The sequence below is a fragment of the Arvicola amphibius genome, chromosome 4 (assembly GCF_903992535.2).
Source record: "Arvicola amphibius chromosome 4, mArvAmp1.2, whole genome shotgun sequence".
Classification (NCBI taxonomy): domain Eukaryota; kingdom Metazoa; phylum Chordata; class Mammalia; order Rodentia; family Cricetidae; genus Arvicola; species Arvicola amphibius.
In genome coordinates this window covers 108,441,688-108,464,144 of record NC_052050.1, presented here as the reverse complement: position 1 = coordinate 108,464,144, position 22,457 = coordinate 108,441,688, and the positions used below count along the sequence as shown (strand labels likewise).

Sequence of the window (22,457 nt, the reverse complement as noted above, 5' to 3'; positions counted from 1 at the left end):
CCAAGTTCACATCTATGAGGACAGAAGGAATTCAAACATTTTCAGAGTCATCTGAGTCAGTTGAAGAGACAATCCTAACTTACTAGTTTGTGATGAGGGAACTGGTCTCTGGCATCTCTATTTCGATGCCGAGAAGCTGAATGTTCCTTGAGAATACTAAAATGAGGGAATATTGGCTAAGTGGGGATTGGAAAGCCTGTCTGATTCATCTGTTTTCAAGGCATAAGCATAAATGATCTTTTGGCCTGCGTCTGGTTTGCCTGTGGCTACAAAGACAGCAGCACAGAAAACAGACATTAACATGAGCCAGTGTGTGTTCCCGCACAACCCAGAGACAGTTTCTTCACCTGAAAATGAGTTCTGTCATCAAAGATATTGTCCAAAGTCAAAACAGTACTAAATCACTAATATAAGACTGTACCACTATCAACATTCAAGTGGCTAGCAAGCCATTGTAAAGTTAGCGTAAATTCAGCACCCACCACAAGCAAAACGAAATCTCAGTAGAAAGCTTGAAATGTGCTATCATTATATAATGGTCCATTTTATCTAATAAGACAGTGAAACCTTTAAAAAATAGACCTAAGATCTCCCCCCCCCTCTCTCTCTCTCACACACACACACACACACACACACACACGGTTACTTTTCCTTTTTTTTTTTTTTTTAACATTCCAGGATGATTGTTTGTTCTCAATAGGACTGAGTCCTACCTGTTGACATGTAGAAGACATCCAAGTTGCAGGGCATCATAGGAATGAGACATACCAAACCATCAGCTCCTGGCTTTGGGTCATTTGTTCATCTATGTGTTCTACTGAGTGGAAACACTGCTTTTATGTGCCGGAGGCAGCTTTGCTCCGGAACTTGGTGCCAGTGGGAAGAGAGACTTGCTGGCTCCAGATCTGTGGGAACATGGCTAGATCAGCTTCTGGAATTATTTCACACTTCTAAACACAATTTAAAAAAAAGTGTGCGTTTTTAATTTTTAGCCACAATACATTCTTCCCAAGATGCATTCAGCAAAAGTTGGCAGACTCCACCAATCATATGCAGGCATATGGATTCCACCAGGTAAAACGGATTTGCATTTTGTCGTCAGGGGGCTGGATACATAGCCGTTTCCACTAGTGTTCCACAAATTAGTTCATTAGGATCACGCAGACATGAAATTAGGCAATGGAATGTGGAATCTGCCTTGGGAGCCACAGGCACAGCCGCTCGTCTTTCCCCATTTATCTTGAGTTGGGAGCATCTTGGATGTCATACAACGAACAGATGCCAAGATGAGTTTGCTGAACCTCTCACTGCAGAGCCAAGGCAGAGGCAGCATCCCCAGAGGCTGCGAACACCCAGGGAAGACTGTTTCTAGAGTGACAAATGGCCTCCCAAGCTTGGCATCAACTGTGATTCTTGCACAAGTGGCTCGTGGGCTTCCTGTCTCTGTGAGCCTCGCTGCTGGGGATGAACAGAAGCTTCTGCTGCCAGCGTCCATTGAGCTGAGAGCTTCTTTGGGCCTGAGATTGCTTTTCCATCCATCCAGACATGACCTTGTCCGTAAAGAACAAGCCCTACCATTGTTTTTCAGAGGCTGTGCTTTAATCCACTGCTGGTTCAGCATGCAACCGTGGCTCTGCAGCTACTGGCCTGCTTCTCTGGCAGCGGCCAGGCCACGGCCTGATGGGAATTCTGTTTCTGAAGGCCCCGACTATGTTGCTGCTGCCAAATATAGGTTTTAATTAAATCTCTATCATTCTGTTTTATCAATAAGACTCAGGAATCAAAGGCTGGGGTGAAAACCTGCTAGCTCAGAGATCTTGAGTGGCAACTAGCTGACCTCTTTTAGCTGGCTGCTTTCCAAATGCCAGTGTGCTTCTGCTCTGCCAAAACAAAAAGACACATGGCACACAAAGTCCCTCCCTACTCCTTCCTGGGCACCTTACAGGTACCCTCCGGCTCTCTATGATTATTTTCTGTCAACTTATTGCTAACTTGGCTTCCTAAACCAAGGTTGATTTTATTTAATTAATCCAAACCCAAACATAGGGTTCACAGTGTGATCAAATAACCCCCAACATCCTATTTTTGCCACAATATTAGGTGGCTATCAGATCACAGGCTGTTCACAATAAATTAGGAATAGATTGTGGTAGGATTTGACACATAATAAGTCTGAAAATTCATGGTAAAACACAAGACAAAGAAGAGAAGTTTGTGGGTTTCTTTTATTTTTTAATTTAAATAACTTTTTTTCATTTATTTTACATACCAACCAGTTTCTCCTCACATCTTTCCTCTCCTGTCCCCTTCCCTTTCCCATCTACTCCTCCTCCACATGGGCTGCACAAAGCATTGCTCATCAAGTTGAGGCAGCACCAAGCTCATCCCTTCCATCGAGGCAGGCAGGACCAGGTAATCAATCATGGACAACAGGTTACCAAAAGTCAGCTAAGTGCCAGGGAGAGGTCCTGCTTTCACCGTTAGAAGCCTTACTAAGAGACCAAGCTACATGGTTGCCACACACGTGCAGAGGGCCTATGTTGGTCCAGCATCCAGGAGCCCCCGTGAGCTCAGGTCAGCTGTCTCTGTGGGTTCCCCCATCATGACTCCCCTGGCTGGTACAATCCTTCCTTTCTTTTTTCTGTAAGGAAGGAGCTCAACACAGTGCTTATCTGTTTATCTCTACCTCTGTCGCCATCAATTAAGGAAGTCACCAGCCTGCTTACAGTAGATGGCCAGTTCAGGCACCCTCTCCACCATTGCTAGGAGTCTTAGTTGGGGTCATCCTTGTGGGTTCCTGGAGGGTTTGAAAAGTTTTATAATAGATCCACACCCTTTTGAAGAGGCTGCCTAGACGTTCCTGTGGGCCAAGTGACCTACTCCTTAACTCTTCTTTAGTGACACCCATCCATGGGGACAGCTCTGGAACATCAAGAACTGATGTGAAATTCAGGACTGGAAGAATGGCTCAACAATTAAAGAGTTCTTGCTTGCTGTGCAAACACAAGGACTGGAGTTTGGATCCCAGAATTCACTTAAGAAGCTGCGAGTCTCTCTCCCCCCTCCCCTCTCTCTCTCACACACACACACACACACACACGAATGAATGAATAAGGCTTTGAAAAGAAATAATGTTGTATTTTTGGAATGTTGGTCCTCATGTGTCTTGAGAGTGGAAGGCAGTCTCTATCCTACATCTATGGATTCAATCAACCACACATCACAAGTATTTGAAAACACTGCATTTGTTTTGGCCATGTTCAATGCATATTTGGAAAGTGTTCACCTTGCATTGTAAGAGGTGATTTGATGTAAACACAAGGAAGTCTATAGGCTAACTGCAAACACTGTGCTTCTTTATATGAGAGACCTAAGCATCTGGAGATTCTCTGTGTTGCCATTGAGGTCCTAGACACATGCAGGAAATCAGTGGGAGAATTTCCAGCACTACTGTCCCTAATTACATCGTATCAGCTTAAATAATGAAAGTCAGGAAAATCAAGCCATATATTCATTAAACAAATATGTTCTGGATGCCTGCTATGTGCCAGGTATGGGTGTGGACACTGAAGACATATTTTATGATAAAACTAGGCAAAAATCTCTTCCCTTTAGGGAGCTTATGTTCTGTAGAGTGGGGTGAAAAAAATATAATTTTATCTGTGAAGTCTGGAGAGCATAAGAAATATGGAGAAAACAAAACAGAATATAGAGGCTGGAAGATGCTGGGAGGTGGTGGTGGTTGGAGAAGACCATTCTGAGGAGGTGATCCTGGAGAAGAGCTCTGGAGAGGCAGTGTGGGTGGATGAGAGGGAAGTGTGGTCCAGGCAGAGGGAATTCCGGGCACAAAGACACAGAGGAGAAAACATGCTTGATGTGGTTAAAGCATGATGACAGGTAGTTTGTAGTAGGAGGCTGCTTGTTCATTCCTGGCTGCCCAGACCCCTGAAATAATCACTCAGAAACCATATCATTTAAATCATTGCTTGTCCTATTAGCTCTAGCTTCTTATTGGCTAACTCTTACATCTTAATTTAACCCATTTCTATTAATCTGTGTATTGCCATGTGGCTGTGACTTACCAAATAATGTTCCATCTGGCATCTGTCTCTGGAGCTCCATGGCTTCTCCCTGACTCTGCCTTCTTTCTCCCAGCATTCAGTTTAGTTTTCCCCACCTAGCTTTGTTCTGCCCTGCTATAGGCTCAAAGCAGTTTCTTTATTAAACAATGGTATTCACAGCATAGAGAAGGAAATTCCACATCACCAGTTGGGGAGAATGAATGAGAAGGTCACCCCCCCCCCCCAGATTCCATAGAACGAAAGTGAAGAGCAAAGGCTTGGCCTCTGAGACATTAGCTTAGAAAGACTTCTTTACTTTTCCGGCTTCTTTGAATAAACAGAAAGACCAGGGCCAGATCTCACCTGCAATTAACTTGTGAGGCTGATTCATTTTATCTTCTTCCCCACTGTGGCATATAATTACACTGTAGAGAAGAAAGGATTGAGTTTACTAAAAATAGCATTCTCAGACATCTGATTATCTCCCATCAAGTCAGTACTCTCTGTGTTATTTTCTTAATATTTTTTCTTCAGTGGATTAACTTTTGAAAAGTCTTGGTAAACAATGACCTGGGCAGGGGGCACTGGGGTTGGCAGGAGTGAACCCTATGCTCTTGAAAAGGGCCTGAGTTTGATCCCACCAACTACCAACATCATCAGCTCACAACCTCCCCAAACTCCAAGGACTTCAATATCCTTTTCTGTCCAACAAGAGCATCTACACACATGTATACATATGCATACGCATAAATAAAAGTAAAATACATTGTCCAGCTTCTTGTTCCTACTGAGCATCAGAGTGCATGAACCTCCCAATTTGGTGTCGTTATTGTGTTTTGAGGTTATTTAAAAATAAATACAGGGCCTTGGGAGGTAGCTCAGTTGGTAAACTGCTTGCTATGCATTTATGAGGATCTGAATACTGACCCCAGGGTAAAAATGTGAGTGTAGTCATGCATGCCTCTAATCCCAGAACTAGGCAGGCAGAGACTGGTCGATAGCTGGGGCTTGCTGGCCAGTCAGATCTGGACAGTCAAGGAGTTCCACGCTCACTGAAAGAACTTGTCTCAAAACGTAGATGGGGGAAATGATTGAAGAACACACTTGATATTGAAAAATAGCCTGTAGATGTGCTCTCACTCCTACGCAGATGAGCCACCCACATATAACTGCACGGAGGCACAGAGACAGGAACAAGAGACAGAGAGATTCAACAGATGCATATGCATGCTTTGCACTGCTGGTTCCTCTGCTAAGACATTCCATCGAGGAGGGAGGAGAAAGGGAGGATGCAGGATGGAGAAGTTAAGAGAAGCTACAAGTACTGCTCCCGCACCCAAAGTTAGACGTAGTAGCTTTTTGTTTCTGTTTTAACAAGTAAAGCTTGCCTGAAGATCAGAATGCAGAGCTAAGCCACTAGAGGCCAGGCAGTGGTGGCACACAGCTTTAATCCCAGGACTCGGCGTTGTTTCTTCTCTCTTCTTTGTTCTTCTTCGCCGCGGAGGTTGAAAGGAAACTCAGGATGCAACAAGCCACGTGCAACTGGCTTTATTGCACGAAGGGTGAGCGTCCCCCACCGTGAAGGGTGGAAAGGAGAAAGAGGGCGAACTCACGGCCTTTGGGCTTTTAAAGGGGACCCCCACGCACGTGAGTCAAACATAACGTTTCATTACGTTACGTTCTGCGCCTGCGCGCAGGGTCCCTCTTGTCGGACGCTGGGAGCGTGTGCTCCTGGGAAATATAGTTCCCTAGGCAAGCGACGCTCAGGGGCCTCCTAGGGAATAACATTTCCAACCTTTTTGATTTATTAAAAATTTGGGGGGGGTTGAGGGAATGGGGGCGTAGCCTGGTCTTTCATAACTGCTTCCTGCTGACTTTGTGGGTGTCGAAGGGTCTGGGGTGTCTGATGTGTCCTGATGTCCTGTTCGCTGGCGTCCTGGGATGGCTGGTTGAAACCAAATCCTTCTGTGTCTTGAGGAACTGGGTCATCGTAAGATGCTGGAAAACAAAAGTCACGTTAGGAGAGGGAAAAAAAATTAAGGGGGAGATTTGAGGTGGGGGGCTTCAGGGTTTTTGAGGTAGTGGGGAGCTTTAGAGTTTTTGAGGCGAAGGGGGCTTCAGGGCTTTTGAGGCCAAGAATGATAAAATTAAATGATACTTATTCCGTTTGAGTACTTATTCTGTTCGTGTCCAGTCCGTTCAGGTGGGTCAAGCTGGCTCCCTGGAGCTTAAAGAAAATGTCCTAAAAGAAATAAATTCTTAACCGTGTATGATGTTTTGGGCATTACCTTAATGTGCACAGAGGTTTCCTTGCCATGAAAGCATTTTGCCACAATTATCATGCAAATCCTGATGGGAGCTGGGGGACAGAGGCAGAGGGATCTCTGTTAGTTCCAGGTCACCCTGAGCTACATGAAATGGATCCAGTCTAAAAGAGAAACAGAGCTCACACAAAGGTGATCCTAGCTCTTGGGATCATACACCTTTAATCCCAGCACTAGGGAGGTGGAGACAGGAATGTTATGGCTGGGTAGAGAGGACTATAAGGCTGGAGGAGACAGAAGTTCTCTGCAGTCTGAAGCTTGGTGGAGACAGCTGCAGTCTGAGGCAGCAGTCGGAAGCAGTCAGGTTCGTGCTACAGTCAGATAAGCAGTAAATAACGGGCAGGGTGGAGGAAACTTGTCGGTGGCTCTGCCTGTAAGCTGGGCCAACGGTTCCAGGGGTAGAGCTTCTATGATCAGTCACTGTGCTGGAGTGGGCTTGGTGATGTGTTTGCCTTTCCGTTGTCTGTGCTCCTGTGAGCGTCCTAGCACCCTAAATGTTTCCTCAGTCCAGACTTGGGGAGAATGTGGCTTTCCTAGCTTGCTCTCATCTCCCGGGGAAAAGTTGTGCCAAAAGAATAGAGTTCCTCTTTCAAGGGTTTTTGTTTTTCTTTCTGTTCAAGTTGAAAATCACGAGCAATACCTTTATGGACTTCAGGCTCATACACGGCTTTAGTAAAAGAAGGCAAATTTTAGTAGTTATTTCAGAAACCAAAAACTCTTCTTTGGATTTTCTAAAACACTGTGCCACAAACAATAGGTGCTTGGCTCCAGGCAGGAGAACAATGTAAGAGAAAAGTAAAGATAGAAGATGTGCTTAAAGTTAGTTAAATGGAGTTTGAGAGTGTGACTGCCTGGATGGTGGTTTATGGTTCCTCCCATGATCAAATCCCAGGCTCCCATCAGGATTTGCATGATAATTGTGGTAAAATGCTTTCATGTCAAGGAAACCTCTGTGCACATTTGGGGATAGGGTGGTGTGTGCACTATATCTATCTGGGAGAGGGTGCACTTGCCACTATACAAGCATGTAGAGATCCAAGGAAGGCACTCGAGTCTTCCTCTATGGCTTTGCACACTGTCTGAGACTTGGTCTCGCACTGAACCTATACATCCTGCCTGCCCGCAGCGTCCGCCTGTCTCTACCCTGCCAGCACTAGGGTTCCAGGCACCTGCCCCCAGGCCCAGCTGCTACATGGAAACCGGGGATTGAAGCGCAGGTCCTCAAGCCCTTGATTACACCTTTGTAGCTGGAGAGTCATCATTGCCATGTCTGTGTTTCTCCTCCTCTTCTCCTGCTCGTTCTGTGGCACATGCTAGGCAAAGCCAGGAATAGAGCTTCCACAAAGCTGGTCTAGGCCCGAGCTGTGTCCATGGCCCTCTTTTAATTTTGAGACATGCTCTTACGAAATTGTGCTGAACTTGAACTCACTCTGTAGTGTATTTCCCTCTTTCTTTCTTTCTTTCTTTCTTTCTTTCTTTCTTTCTTTCTTTCTTTCTTTCTTTCTTTCTTTCTTTCTTAAATAAACTGTTCTGCCTGCACGTGTCATATGCCTGCAGGCCAGAAGAGGGCACCAAATCTCATTACAGATGGTTGTGAGCCACTGTGCGGTTGCTAGGAATTGGATTCAGGATCTTTGAAAGAGCAGGCAGTGCTCTCTGAGCCACCTCTCCAATCTTTGTATTTCCCTTTCCAAAGGTGATATTTTTGTGTGTTTTTAAGAAAAAATCTTTTAAAAAAAGAAAAATCATCTCATTCCCTTTTCGAGTACCCTAAATTACATATCACATTCTTTTATTTGGATACACAGTTGGAGAACATTTAGACCCCACTCAGCTGAGATTGCTCTTGGGAGGCTGTTAGCTGCATCAGGTTAGTGTCTATGCTGGTTCCTTCACTTCAGAAACATGTATTTAGAATAGTTAAGTGTCCCGTCTGGGGAAGGACAGCTCAGAAAGGTCTTACGTGCTGTGCATTGTGCTAGACACTCTTAAAACATGGATGCTCACAGTAACTATATGTAGTGTGCTTTCTCACTTCTGGGGAAACAGCCCATGAGAAGGTCAGGAGCAGTCTAGAGTCCCACACTGAGGTAGCTGAAGCTCTTGCTTCGGGCATTGCTGACACCAAGAACCTCCCGAGTGGGCCAGAGACAGTTAAACAGAGCCAGGGTGGGTGCCTTCTGTCCTCCCGAAGACACTGCCACATTCTTTCACTACTTCCCACCTCTGTTTTTATTTTCAGACTAAAGAACCCATAAAGAAAAAAGAAGATGAGGAAATAAAGCAAACAGAGGATGAGAAAACCAAGCAGATATACAAGAGCTGGAAAGAGGATTCCGAGTGGCAGGCATCTTGTGAGTACCGGGGGTCTCAGAAGAGCCATCCAGGCTCTCAGCCGGACCTTCCACTTAGATGACTCATCCAGGAGGGACCGAAAGCATATCCTTGAGTAGTGTCTTTCCTCTGAGTCATCACGCAAGTTATCACGAGGTGACAATTACTCAGATGCCCAAGTAGCAGAATGGCTTTCTAGTCATCTTCATATCATGAAATCATGTTTCTGTGTGGTGGAAGTGTAGGTAGCTGTGAAATTATCCCAGGAAGACTGCTCAACGACATTAAAATATCTCTTTCTTGGAGAAAAGAATTGTAAATAGTATAAAGTGCCACTGTTTTAAAATTCTAAATTATGAAGGCGAGATCAGGGATATTATTTACATGTTATTTACACATGAACCTTGATTTTCTTTGAGAAGCTGGATTTTAAATTATTCATTTGAATTTTACTCCTTGTTTTTCTGTTTTGGTTTTCTTCCCAAGTTATCCATAGTGCTTATTTTTGAGAGCAGTTTCTTCTTTTAACTTCTGGGGAACACTATGATATGCCCACCATACAACTTAAATACAGTGTATGCAGGATTGACAGGTGGGATATACTGGCATCAATGTCATGACTCCCTGCCTCTGACCCAACGTTGACTCTCTTTTAAGTATGGACTGCTAGGGCCAGACAAGGAACACAGGACAGGCAGAGATGGGCAACCAGGGCCTAAGAGTGGATTAGTCTTCGCTTGGCATCCACAGAGAAGACTCGACTGCCTGATAGTTGCTTGAGACAGGGAGAGAGACAGAGTTTAAGCAGAGTTATTTTCAGGATGCTAAGAATCCCGAATTGATCTGCAGTTCCATTACTGCTAAAAATTTGTGAAACAAAAGTATTTGTAAGATTTAATCTGTGGCCTTTTTGTGCTAAGCACTGAAACTCTGGCATGACAAAATGTTTTTAGTATGTCTTCAATGTCAAACATAACAATATTTCACCCATGATGCTTGATATTTAAAAAAACCTCAATGAAAATGGTTATTGCAAAAAAACCCAACAAAACAAAACCCCAAATTTTGAAGTTGGGCAGTAGTGATACACGCCTTTAACCCCAGCATTTGAGAAGTAGATCAGGTCAGCCTGATCTACAGAACAAGTTCTAGAACAGCTAAAGCTACACAGAGAAACCCTGTCCTGAAACCTGCCCTCTCCCATGAAAAAAAACAAGAAAGAAAATAATTATTGCATCGTGCATTAATCTTTAACACTATATGGCTAAAACATGACAACCCCCTCTACTTTAGAAAGTTATTAGTGTTCAAGGCATACTGGGAAGAGCTTTGTGTATTTACTAAGGTGCTCTGAAATTATCCACAGCATGTTTATGGGTAATAATTCCTTTACTTTCTGTCTTTTTGGCCTATTCATGTTCAGTTAAGCCTATGGTGGGATCTGGATCTGACAAGCTGTTGTTTTCCTAGCCCACCTGCTATGGAGAAGTCCTGCTTTCCTAGTCTCTGCTGGAGACTTGGGATGCACTGCATCCTGACCATGCGTGTATCAGGGATGTGCTGACTTGGGATACTCTGCATCCTGACCATGTCTGTATCACAGATGTGGCTCTGGCCTCTGTGTTGCTAGGCTCTCTGACCAGGTCTCACAGCTTAGTCACACTAAGTGAATTAACCATCTTGCTACGCACTTTCTACTTCCACTTCCCTCCTTCTTTGTCTTTCTTTCCTCCCCTTCTCTGAAAGTCCTCAGTTCCTAAATGCAGAAAAGATACTGCAGATAGGAACACCTCGGCAAGCCTATGAGAACCTTCAAAGGGTGATACTAGGTACAGGGAGTGATTGTTTATACGAACACAGGGCCAGTCTGCCAGGAGTCTTCCCAGAGAACCACTGTGGAGGGCTGAATCTCCTGTCTGTGACTCTGAGTGTGACCTTCAGCAAGTCTGATGGACTTTCTCAGATACTGTTCTCTTTCTAGTGCGGAAATCCAAGGCAGCTGATGAGAAGAGACGCTCCTTAGCTAAGCAAGCACGGGAAGACTACAAGAGGCTTTCCCAAAGGGGAAGGAGCGGAGAGGGGATACAGAACCCTCTGGCTGGTCCACAGAAACCCAGAAGACCTCCTCTTCCCCCGAAGCCCCAGTTCTTCTACCCACTAGGAAACTCTCCAAAGTCTTTAGGGTAAGAAACCACAGGGATGGCTTTCATCATAAGCACTGGGATGGGCTGATTAAAACTTGATCTTGGGACAGGAGGGCTGGCTTCCTGCTTAGGTCAATGAAGGCTCACCTCTAACCCTGTTTTCTTCCCTGGAAGATATCCACAATGGCTATAATTAGAACCCCACCCCAGGGTGAAGATGTCTAGTTAGATGATTTCCTGTTTACCACCTACACCCTGTGGCAACAAGCTAACAGGAAAGAGAAACAGGAGCCTGAAAGGTGAGGGGATGTATGATGCTCAACATTGCCTCTAGTGGTCAAAAAAAGGAGGCCCTTGCAAGCAGGTGGACTCTCCACATCCCTGGGACTGCTGTTTATTGCTGAAGAGTTAGGGTTTGATGGAAGTTCTCCTTCTTAGGTGCAGAGTCAAGGCCATATTTTCAGAATTTTGAAGTGATACATTTGGAACCAAGTCTCTATTTGGCGGTGAAAGTACCTTTACCTCTTAGGCACAATGCATGTTGGATGGCACAAAAAGAACATAGCGATACCTGGAATAAAACCCTATCCCTTGTGTTTACTGTCTATCAAATTCTTTTTTAAATGACTACTGATTTATAAAATTGTTATTCTAATGTTTATTTGCTTGCTTATAGTAGGGATCAAACCCAGGGCCTCCCACATGTCAGGCAAGCACTGAACCCCTGAGCTATGTTTCCAACCATAATATTCCAATATTTAGAAAGAAATGTTTGAGATCAATTATTGATTGCATGATACAAACTGCATCTAACATTGTCTTCTAAACTAAAAACTGAAAGTACTTCTTTATTAAGAGTTTGGCAAAATGAAACAATCTCTGTTTTTTTAATTTTTTTAAAAAATATTTTTTCTTCTTACTCCACTTAAAGTTCCATATTAAGATGTGGTGACCAACACTAAATGACCCTGTACTCAGTTTGGAAAATGCGATTTTATTTTTTTTTTATTTTTCCCTTACAGCTAAAAAGAAAAAGTCAGGAAACACATACCTCCTTAACTTTGTGGCAGGCCACGAATAGACTCCTGCCGTGGCTCCGTCTAGTCTAACTCTGCTCACAGAGCTTCATGGTGGCTGTGTCTTGTTCTCCAGCACCTTCCTGGGGCAGCATGGTATATGGCTCACACGATGTCTCTTTCCTCTACTTTTTAGTGTACTTGATGGATGACAATGGAGGTGGCCTTTTAAAGGTTAGCAGACAGTTCTTGTCAGCTGTGTTCAGCTCACTCTTTCCAACTTAAGACACTGTATGAAGAGCTTTCTTGTGAGCCATGCGGATGGGGTGAGGTTTGAGACTCTGGGCAACTGTGACACAGGCCAGCCAGGAGCCAGCCCAGAGAAAGACAGACAGTTGCCTGTCCCATTTATGTCAAATTTTACTCCGTTTCTAAGGAGCATGTGTAGAAAAAAAAGCTCATGTGGAAACTAGTATGATAATTTATCATATAATAATATCCTGTGTGTGCCAGGTCTGCTTCCTGGGAAAGTCAAATGTTATAAGACATTGTCTCTCAAATCCTCTGAATGTCATAAATGATAATACATAGCCACATTTGCATATATACATGAATGTTTGCAGAGTTGACATGTCACATGGAACCCATGGCACGAAATGTTGTCAGCAGAATCACAAAAATCATGCTAATTTGTACAGCAGGAAATTTCCATAGCTCACTCAGTATCTTAGTATCTTGTCTTAGGCTGAGATTCTGCTCATCCAGCGGCTGTTGAGCAGGATTTGGGATCTGTTTATTACATTGCTGCTTCTGCCTTCTGTAGTGGAGCACACCCACCTTAGAACCCTGTTCTGATAATTCTGATGCTGAGTTCATTCCAAGATGGTGCTGTCGCTTATCTTCCCTCCCTAGTCTGCAGACGTATACCCTTTACCTTCTTCTCCCAAGAGCATCTCTTACTAGAAATAAACCTCAGAGAGGGAAAGGTGAGCAGAAACCGAGAAAGAAGCAGAAAAGCAAGTCATAAACAAGCAAGGGAGGCAGCTACCTCATTCCATTTGTTTGTCTTTGTTTGCACGTCCAGTCTCTCCAGGAGAACAGCTTTGACTTCTGAGTCCTTCTTTTCTCAAATGTTAATTGGGAGTTAGTGGGTCTTCTAACCCATAGTAAAGTGAATTTGAATCTAACACAGTAGTGGTTATTGCTTTGACTGGTTCTTCAGGGCCAGACAGATGAATGTTTCCCTTTCTCTGATCTTGAAGAACCATATAATGGTGGCATGTAGGGGGCCCAACCTACCATTAGCTCTGCCTTGTGATTAGATGCTGAAAATAGAAATGCATATAATTCTCTTCTCTCACCTCTTCCTCCCTTCTCTTCTCCCTCTCTCTCCCCTTCCTGTCCCCTCTTTTGGCTTCCCTCTCCCTTCTCCCTTTCTGTATAAAGTTGTCCCCTCAGTATCTATGGGGAAAATTCCCAAGATCCCTTGAAGAGACCAAAATATAAAGGATGCTCAAGACCCTTGTATAAAATGGGGCAATATTTGCATATAATGCGTGCACAGCCTGCCTGTACTTTAAATAATGTCTAAGTCTCTTGCAGTGACTAATATCATGTAAGTGTTATATAAATAAATAAATACAGCATTGCTTGGGGAATAAGGACAAGCAAAAATGTCTTAGTATAGTAGAACTTTTTTCTTTGAGTATTTCCAGTCCTCCAGTGTTTGAGTTGATGTAGACCAGTTTGTATGTGTATATATATGTATATACACACATATACATGTGCACATACATGTGTATGTATGTGAGGCTATACACACACACACACACACACACACACATATATATATATATATATACATATATAATGGATCATTGTTTTTTCCCTTAAATTGCAGTTAAAACTTTAATTCTCCTTTAGCACAGATAAAAATATCACATCTATAATTAGATTATCATAAATTACCATTTATTTTTTATTGAGAATTTATACAATATATTCTGATCACAGCTTCCTCTTCCTCATTTCCTCCCAGGTCCCTCCCACATCTCCACTCACCCAACTCTGTACTTTCTTTCTCTCTTTCTTTAGAAAATAAGCAGGTAGATAGAAAAACAAACAATCCAAAATTTATAAAAAATAAACAGTGAAAAAGTATAAGACAAACACACAAAAATAAAACCCATAAAAATACAAAATTTGAAATTATAATATACAATCAAAAGACAAGTGAGGTTGAAAAAATGCCCCCCAACAGCATTATAAGACAAAAATAAGTTGTTCCTAAAACACTTATTTTTAAATTCTGTTTTTAAATTTTTAAAATTTAAAACCCCTTATTCATTTTGTGTGGGCTCTTACGCTGCCCTGTGAGTGTGACCACAGCCTCTGGTGTGCAAGCCCTGCACATGCTGCCACAGCCTCTGAGTTCATGTGTGTGTCAGAGTCTAGAAGACACTTTTATTGGTGTCATCCACACCCCCTAGCTATTATACTCTGCCGGTGTTCTTGTCCACGCGGCTTCCTGAGCCCTGAGGGTAGGGATTTGATGAAGACGTTTATGGCTGAGTGTTCCAAGACCTTTCACCCTCTGAATGTTGTCTGGCTGTGGGGTCTCTGTATATGTTCCCCTCTGCTGGAGGAGGAAGCTTCTCTGAATTGTGGCTGAGCAAGACATGGAGGGCATGATTTCCAATGAGTTAGCTCTGACTTGAGAATCCTCTTACCCATCACAGGAATCAGGGAGTGACAAGGACAGAGTCCAGCTCCACCCAGGAGGACATCATCCGATGGTTCAAAGAGGAACAACTGCCATTCCGTGCAGGTTACCAGAAAAACTCAGACACCATTGCTCCCTGGTTCCACGGTGAGTGATGAGACCATCTCTGTTGGCAGACAGTGTTTGTTCTCGAAGGACAAACAGAAGGGCTTTCTCCTCCCTTCTTCACTTCAGCCGTACTAACAGTCCTTCACATTATTTTCGCAAAGTGTTTTCTCAGTTCTTTTGAGAGACCTGCCTTCTTGTGCTTTCTTAGAAAGCAGTGGGCATTCATGGCCTTTGTGCATGAGGGTGAATTCTTCACCACAAATACAGCACTCCAGCGTATATGGGGAAAGCAGAGCTTCCTAGGGAGTCAGAGGAGAGGGTGGAGCTTCAGCAAATGCCACTGTCTTCCTTCCCTGGAAAGTCAGTGGGGGCAGGGTTAGCAGGCAGAAGGCCAGCTATGAGTCAGCTTTTCCTTAACTAGTTGAGTTACCTGGAAGAAACAGTGGTCACTTTCTATAGCTGTTCAACCCACTTGAGCCCCAATTTCCTCGTCTTTGGAATAAGAATCTGGAGCATTTTGATCTTAAAGAGACTTTTGACTTTGCTGATTTCTTTTCGATGGAAAGATTTAGTGTTTTCAGTCACAGGATGGCATTAGCTCGGCATTCAGCATTTGGCTAAAGAGACTTGGTTAACTGAGACTCCTCTGACGACCCAGGTCATACTCTGACTGCTTCATTTGAAGAGAAGTCAGTTGTGTCTTTAAGGCCTGTGCTTAGGAGCCTGGGGTACTGCTCTGACATAATTATTTGCCCAGAATGTACAAAGTGCTCAGTTATAATCCCTACCCAGTAAAGCAAAGAAGAAAGGAAGGAATTACCTCTGGCTGAATCGAACTTCCGACTAAGTATCCATCCGAGATATTCTTCCCACTTAGCACGTAGAGCGTCATGGTTTGAACTATGTATAAGGTATCTCCCTTCTCAGTAGTGTCCTTGTACACACGAACAGACCACAGAAGATCAGCTCCCCCACACACACAGCATGCACAGCCACTTCTGAAGCCTCCCTGCTCATCGGTGGCAGCTTTCTCTCAAGCGCTGCTTCTGTAACCGGGGTCTCAGCAGATGTATCAGCTGCCCTTGGATGTATCTGAGGGTCAGGCTTTGGTTTTGATCATCCCTGGAGTCCCACTTTCCCCTCCAGGGGCAGGGTTGCAGGCGTCCCTCCCCTCCGTCTGTTGTGCTATTGTGAGAGACTAACAGAGGACTCTGCTGATTCTGCATGCCTTGACCAGGGCCATCTCCCTGTCTGCTGTCTTTCCTGTCTAAGCTAAGCACAGGAGATCAGCCGGGTAGATCAGCTGTGTCCTTAGACAGTTGATGTATTCTGTCACCCCTGGTTATGAGAGCAGTCACATTTTCAGTTTTGTGGGGTTTTGTTGTTGTTTTGTTTTGTTTTAAACAACAGGGTATGAAAGTGTTATTGGAAGTGTTAGCTTAAGTCATTAAGAATTCTGCTATGTGCACTGGCAGTTCTGTTGGAAAAACAAAGCTAGAATACAACAGCAGGATTAACAATCCACTGGGAGCTTTGCTTAGAATATATAACTTCGGAGTGTTGCATATAATACTTTATAGATACGACATCGTCGATCTGTTCTTAGGCATATATTTATCATAGTTATAAGGAAAAGAAATAACACAGTAAATAAATAATGTGATAATAAATATGCAGTCATTCAGTCAGTATATATTTATCTTCCATTTTAGGGAGACCGAGTTTCATGTTTCCATGATGGTGAGGGGGACCATACTTTGTCTCTTTGAAATATGATTGCTCACGTGTTATTACTCAGGAATGGCCTGATGTCACTCTTGAGAACATCTTTTCATACCCACATAGCATAATCTTTTCAGAGATGGACTTTCCAGAAAGGAGAGACATTTACATGCTGAACATTCCTAACCCAAATAGCCAAAGCAGGCACACTCCAGGACAGCTAACATGTTCCTTAAATAGTTCAGACTTTAGAACCTTTCATACCCTATGTTTTCTGGTTCTAAATGTTCAACTTGCAGGTCTACTGAAATACGTTATCATTTGAAAACCTCCTGTTATACTTGTGGATAAGTATATTGAACAAGGCACACCCAATCCCTACTGAGTACGTCTGAATATCGTCGTGATCGACCCAATGTATACTCCTACCCCTGTTCCTGAGTTCCTGCTATCTCTATACTTACCAGAGCTTGATGGCACCTGATTTTTTCCTCTATCTTGTAGGTCCACAGGGGAATTGCAATGGTTGCACTTGCTCTGATGCGCAGTGAGCCCGAGCCCCTCATGTATTTTTGGGTGTTTGCTGTAAATAATTCTTTAGAAGTTTTGGTCATTTTTTTCCCAGGGCATTTATTGAATTTTTGCTTTGATTTGTAGAATTTTATATATTCTCAATACTAATCATCTATCAGTTCTATGAACTAACTATTTTTTCTTTTAGTCTATGATTTATCTTTTAACACCCTGGCACATTTTGAGGCACAATTTTTCATTTCAGTGCTGTTTGGTTTAGTTTTTCTCTTTGATGATTTTTTGGCTTGTATCATGTACAACCAACCTGCAATGTTTTCATAGACACAAGGTATACAGACATCCTTCCATTCCTTATTGTGTTAAACTTCACGTTACCTAAAATTTACCACGTTAGCTGTTTTTATTGCTCTTTTAAAACAGAAATCATTATTTTTAGTAAGCATAGGAAATAATGGTTTTCCTTATGACATTTCATACATTTATGTATTTGACTTTACTGACATTCACCCCACCCCTGCCCGCTTCTTATCTGCTTCCCTTGTTCCACCTTCAGCCTTCCTTTCCATCTTAACAATACTATCTCTCTGTGTGTGCACGCGTGTGCGGGCCTGCATGCCTCTGCATGTGTGTAGAGGTCAGGGTCCGGCTTCCTCTATCATTTTCCACCTTGGTTTCTAAGACAGGCTTCTCACTGATCCCGGAGCTTAGGCCAGCAAGCTCTTGGCATCTGCCTGACTCTTCTCCAGTGCTGGGTCTCAGGTTCAACACCCAGCTTTCACTTGGGTGGTAAGAATAGAAACTCCAGTCTTTGGTTGTGTATGAGCCATCTCCTCAGCCATTTGGCTACTGTTAAACATGTTGGGGTCTGTTTTCTGGAGTTATAAGCTGTTTCTGTGCCAAGGATCAGTGTGAGGTGTAAACGGGAAGTCTTTTCACGTCTTTCCGGGGCCTGTCCTATATCTGGGTATGTGTGAGACTTCCTAATTTATACAATGTGCACAGTTGTTTTTGAATGTCATAGTCTTTCATTTCTACCTCACACAGGTGAAAATGAAGAGGAATAAAAGACGCAAGGAGTTTTGAAGGTTAATTTCCAGAACATCATGATGTGAATTGCACTCTCGCCCCACATTGTGAATGGGGAGGTGGTTAATGTGTGCAGGGGGTCCGTCCGTACAGAGTGAATGAGCTCGTGTGTGAAGAGTTCACAGCACCCTTCTCCCCCGCAGAGAACAGGGTATCTGCTTCAGCCTACCAGAGCGAGCCTTTTCCCCCGCCTGGGCTTTCTGACTTCCCTTTATCACATTCTCGCGGTGCTGAGAAGTAGCCTTGTGAGTTACACAAGTAACATGTGGTTCTCCATTCAACCAGATCTTAATTCCTGCCAAAGCTGTCTCATTTGGGAGTACTTCTGTCCTTAAAAGGTCAGAAGGCAATAGTGACATGGACGGTCATGGGACAGAAGCCACCACAAAGGAAAAGGGTATTTGGCTGTTTGGGAAGTTGGCAGGTCAAAGCCGAGTCTGTGGGAGAGGATGTAGCCACCAGGTGGGCAGAAGCCGCTGTCCTGGACGCTTCTGTGTCTGAGACGTATCGTCTTCCGAATACGGACATTGAGGGTATCTTTTTGTTGTTTCCTCAACAAAGGGGATTATTTCTTCTTGTTTGTGTCATTTTATCCCTTCACATGCTGTTGTCCTAGACTAATTCTCAGCTCAGGTGTGTCATGTCCCTTGACCACAATCCCGGTTTTTAACCCATTTTCTTCTTGCAACTAGTACCAGGGTCCTCCAATCCTTCAGCCACACTGTTTAGTCTCTGGTGTTTACGAAGTACATGATCAACTCCAGAGAGTCCTCCTGCCCAGCTGACCATCAAAGTCACCAAGAATAAGCTAAGCCTGGGCTCTGAGTCTCCAGAGTGCATTGATACATAATCCACTCTACCCACGAACATGCTTCGAGGACTCATTGGGAGAGTCCTCGTGTGAAGTTTCACCCACAAGTCCATTTCTTCATTGTACCAACATTTCCGCGCCCCCTAAACAGACAAAACTAGCGGTGTAGGGATCTCGGAACCTGCCAGAGACTGGGCTGTGAAGAGACAGAAATGCAGAGAGAGACACATCTCTTGTTCAGGGCTTCCCCAGTGATCTTTGTTGCTAGACCGCTTCATTCCCACACTTGCTTTGCACATCTGGCTGATCATTAATTTTAAAATCATTTCAGTTATCAAAAAGGGTATAATTGAGCTCGGTAAAGTAGCTCCATTCTTGCTTGTTCCTCTGGATGCCTTTTGCTGATGGGACGCATAACTGAGCCTGCCTTCTATATGCTGTAGTCTCAAGAGTTTATATTTTATGCCAGTCTGAAAGCAAATTCTATTCTTTTAGTAGAATTTGACATTGTTGGGTCATACTATATACCTTTACTTTTTTTTCTATTTATATACACCTCTCTACCTCATTCTTTTTAATTTTCTCCATTTTTTTTATAGGAGTAGTTATCTCTGGAATTCAAGTTGCCCATAGACAGGCATCAGGGTGGTGTCCTGTGTTTTTGTCCATTTTGGCAGCTTTTCTCCATACCCCCAGATCCTTCTGCAAGGGTGTAAGACACCATCAGAGCTGGTGTAGGTAGCTGATCTTATTGAGAAAAGCTCATAGATACACCACAGCAGACCTGTCAATCAGGGCCTATTAATGGCCTATCCTTTGACCATCTTACTCCAGAGAAGAACTTTCTTAATGTTAGACATCAACTTCTGCTCACCTTTCACAAAGGGGTTCTCATGGAGCTGTCTACCCAGCACAAATTATTGATGCATGTGGCGTTTCAAAGTCTATAGCTAAGCCGCAGGCAATGGCTCATATCCTATGCCATTCATTATATCTAGGATACACGCATTTCATGAGGCAATTGGGCTATGACTAAGAAGCAAAAAACACTGTGTGTTGCAGGAAGGGCAACTGGAAGCCATTTCCTGGTAGTCATTGTGGAGGAACCAGCTGTTTAGCATGCAAACTTACATTAGTGGCATCAAGGCACTTTTCCTAATTATTACCTTGGGTTTGTTCAGATTTTTGAAGGCACTGGAGAAGATGAAACAGAAATAGGTTAAAGCTACACAGGTTCATTCTAAGATCTATGGTTCTTCTGCAGAGAATGCTGTGTGCTGCTGTTCTTTTCTGGAACACTCAGACCTTTCTTAGCAATTATTCAGTTCCATGACTGTTCTGCACAGATCTTACCATGATTTCTGTTAATGATGAGAATAGAGAGGAACTTGGACTCCAAATAATCCACTGCTAATGTGTTGTAAATGATGTACTCAAGTTACACATGTCCAGGATGCCAGTTTTGTGGGTTTGTGTGTGTGTGTGGTTGCACCTGCATGCATGCATGCATAGAGATGGAACCCAGCATTGGTTCCATTGACCAGCATTGGGCTTATAATTCAGGATTTATTTTAATCTTAGAGTTGTCCTTGATGCTCTTGGAGCTGTGAGGTTATCCAGAAGTCAGTGGCCAGTGGAGTGGGTACAACAGAAGCAAGAGTGAGTATCTCTGCTTTGAGGGATCTTACTTAGGCCCTGTGTAGAAGGGGAATCTTAAAGCATTGATGAAATCATGATTTTGTCCTTAGGCTTTTCTTGGTCAGCACATGTTTGGTTTGTTTGTTTGTTTGTTTGTTTGTATTATTTGTTTTTTCCAGTATCTTCTTAAACAACTACATGACTTTGGACACTTCTTCTTTATGCCAAAAAAAAAAAAAAGAGGACCAAAGAAATAAGTGGTGTTAAGTGTATATGGAGTTGTGGCTGCATGACTTCAAAAATCTGAAGCCCTGTGGCCTTGGCCAGGTGACCAGACCTCTGTGCTTCTGTCACTTTTCTGTATGGCACAGGATGACTGGGTGAAACATAAAGGCTTGTTTGTTGGGGTTTCTGTCCTGCCCAGTTCCCACAGCCAGTAAATCCCAAAGAAAACCACACAGAATTCTACATTAATCATAAACAAATTGGCCCATTAGCTCAGGCTTCATATTAGTTCTTATAACTTATATTAGCCCATTATTAGCCCATTATTCTTATCTATGTTAGCCACATGGCTCGGTACCTTTTCAGTGGGGCAGGTCACATCTTCCTTCTTCCATGTGTGGGCTGGACTGGCGAGGAATGGGCTTACTCCTTCCTAGAATTCTCCCGTTCTCATTGCCCTGCCTCTACTTCCTGTCTGGTTGTCCCACCTATACTTCCTGCCTGGCTACTGGCCAATCAGCATTTATTTAAAACATAATTGACAGAATATAGAATTGTCCCACACCACTAATTGTGTAGGAGTTCCTTCTGTTTATGTGTTGCTTTCATCGGTTAATCAATAAAGAAACTGCTTGGCCTGATAGGACAGAACTTAGATAGGAAGAGAAGACAACTGAATTCTGGGAGGAAGACAGCAGAGTCAGAGAGCTGCCATGGAGCCACCAGGTCAGACATGCTGAATCTTTCCCAGTAAGCCACTACCTTGTGATGATATACAGATTGTTAGAAATGGGTTAAATCAAGATGTGAGAGTTAGCCAATAAGAGGCTAGAGATACTGGGCCAGGCAGTGATTTAATTAATACACTTTCTGTGTGGTTATTTCAGGTGTAACCTAGCCAGGCGGCTGGGACAAACAAAGGGCCCCTGCTTTCCATGTTACAACTGGGGACCAAATCTTTCACTAGACATAAAGTGTGCAACAAAAACACCAGGCAATACGTGTGGCCATCAAGAGGGTGAATGAGGATGGGTAATGCTAATAGTTCTAGTCCATTAACCATGAGGGACGCATCTGAACAGCATTTTAAGGGCTTTGCTCATGGTCATGCCTTCTGAGCTGGGACTTGGTCCCAGAGCTCTCAGGAAAACGTTCTTAAGTGCAGCAGGAGCTGAAAGTGCATGGGGTAGAAATGAGAGACTATGGCCACAGACTCTCTCCCAAGTGCAGCTGGAGACTGTAGAAAGTTACTCCTTATCCTATGCTGCCAGCAGATTGACATAGGAGACTCTGATGTACCCTAACAGCAGAGACTTTGCAAATACTGTTTCCAGCAGCCTCTGCTGTTTCATATTTTGGGGGACACCCAGAGGCAGGATTGTAGCACAGATGGCAAAGAAGGAAGGCAGATGGCAGGCAAAGCATGGGAGGGCATCCCAGGACATGGGCAACCTGCAGCAGCCTGGCTCAAGTAAGCTGTGCAATGGTTATAATCTCCTGCAGCATTGTGGCAGCCTTAAGTGTAGCCTGAAGTCTGTAGGACACAAACCCCGAGCTGAAGAGAGTGGGAAATGACACCCTAGTAAAATCTGCACACACAGCCTGACCACGCTTATTGTTTCAAGGGAAATGCATCTTCTATCGATTGTTCTGGGTAGATATGAACATCTCTTTGTGCAATGCACATTTGTAAAATGTCATGAGCATAATGAGCAAGCACCAGAGCTGAGGA

General features: G+C 43.6%; 1 protein-coding gene across 2 annotated transcripts in view; it reads left to right on the top strand.

Annotated features, from left to right (window-relative positions):
- Positions 1-22,457, top strand: part of Sh2d4a (SH2 domain containing 4A) — a 58,448-nt gene that overhangs the window by 28,691 nt on the left and 7,300 nt on the right. For both annotated transcript variants that reach the window (XM_038328860.1, XM_038328859.1), the window contains exons 5-7: positions 8,628-8,739; positions 10,701-10,902; positions 14,618-14,748. In XM_038328860.1, coding sequence (XP_038184788.1) covers positions 8,628-8,739; positions 10,701-10,902; positions 14,618-14,748 — 445 coding nt within the window. The remainder of the gene's footprint in view (positions 1-8,627; positions 8,740-10,700; positions 10,903-14,617; positions 14,749-22,457) is intronic.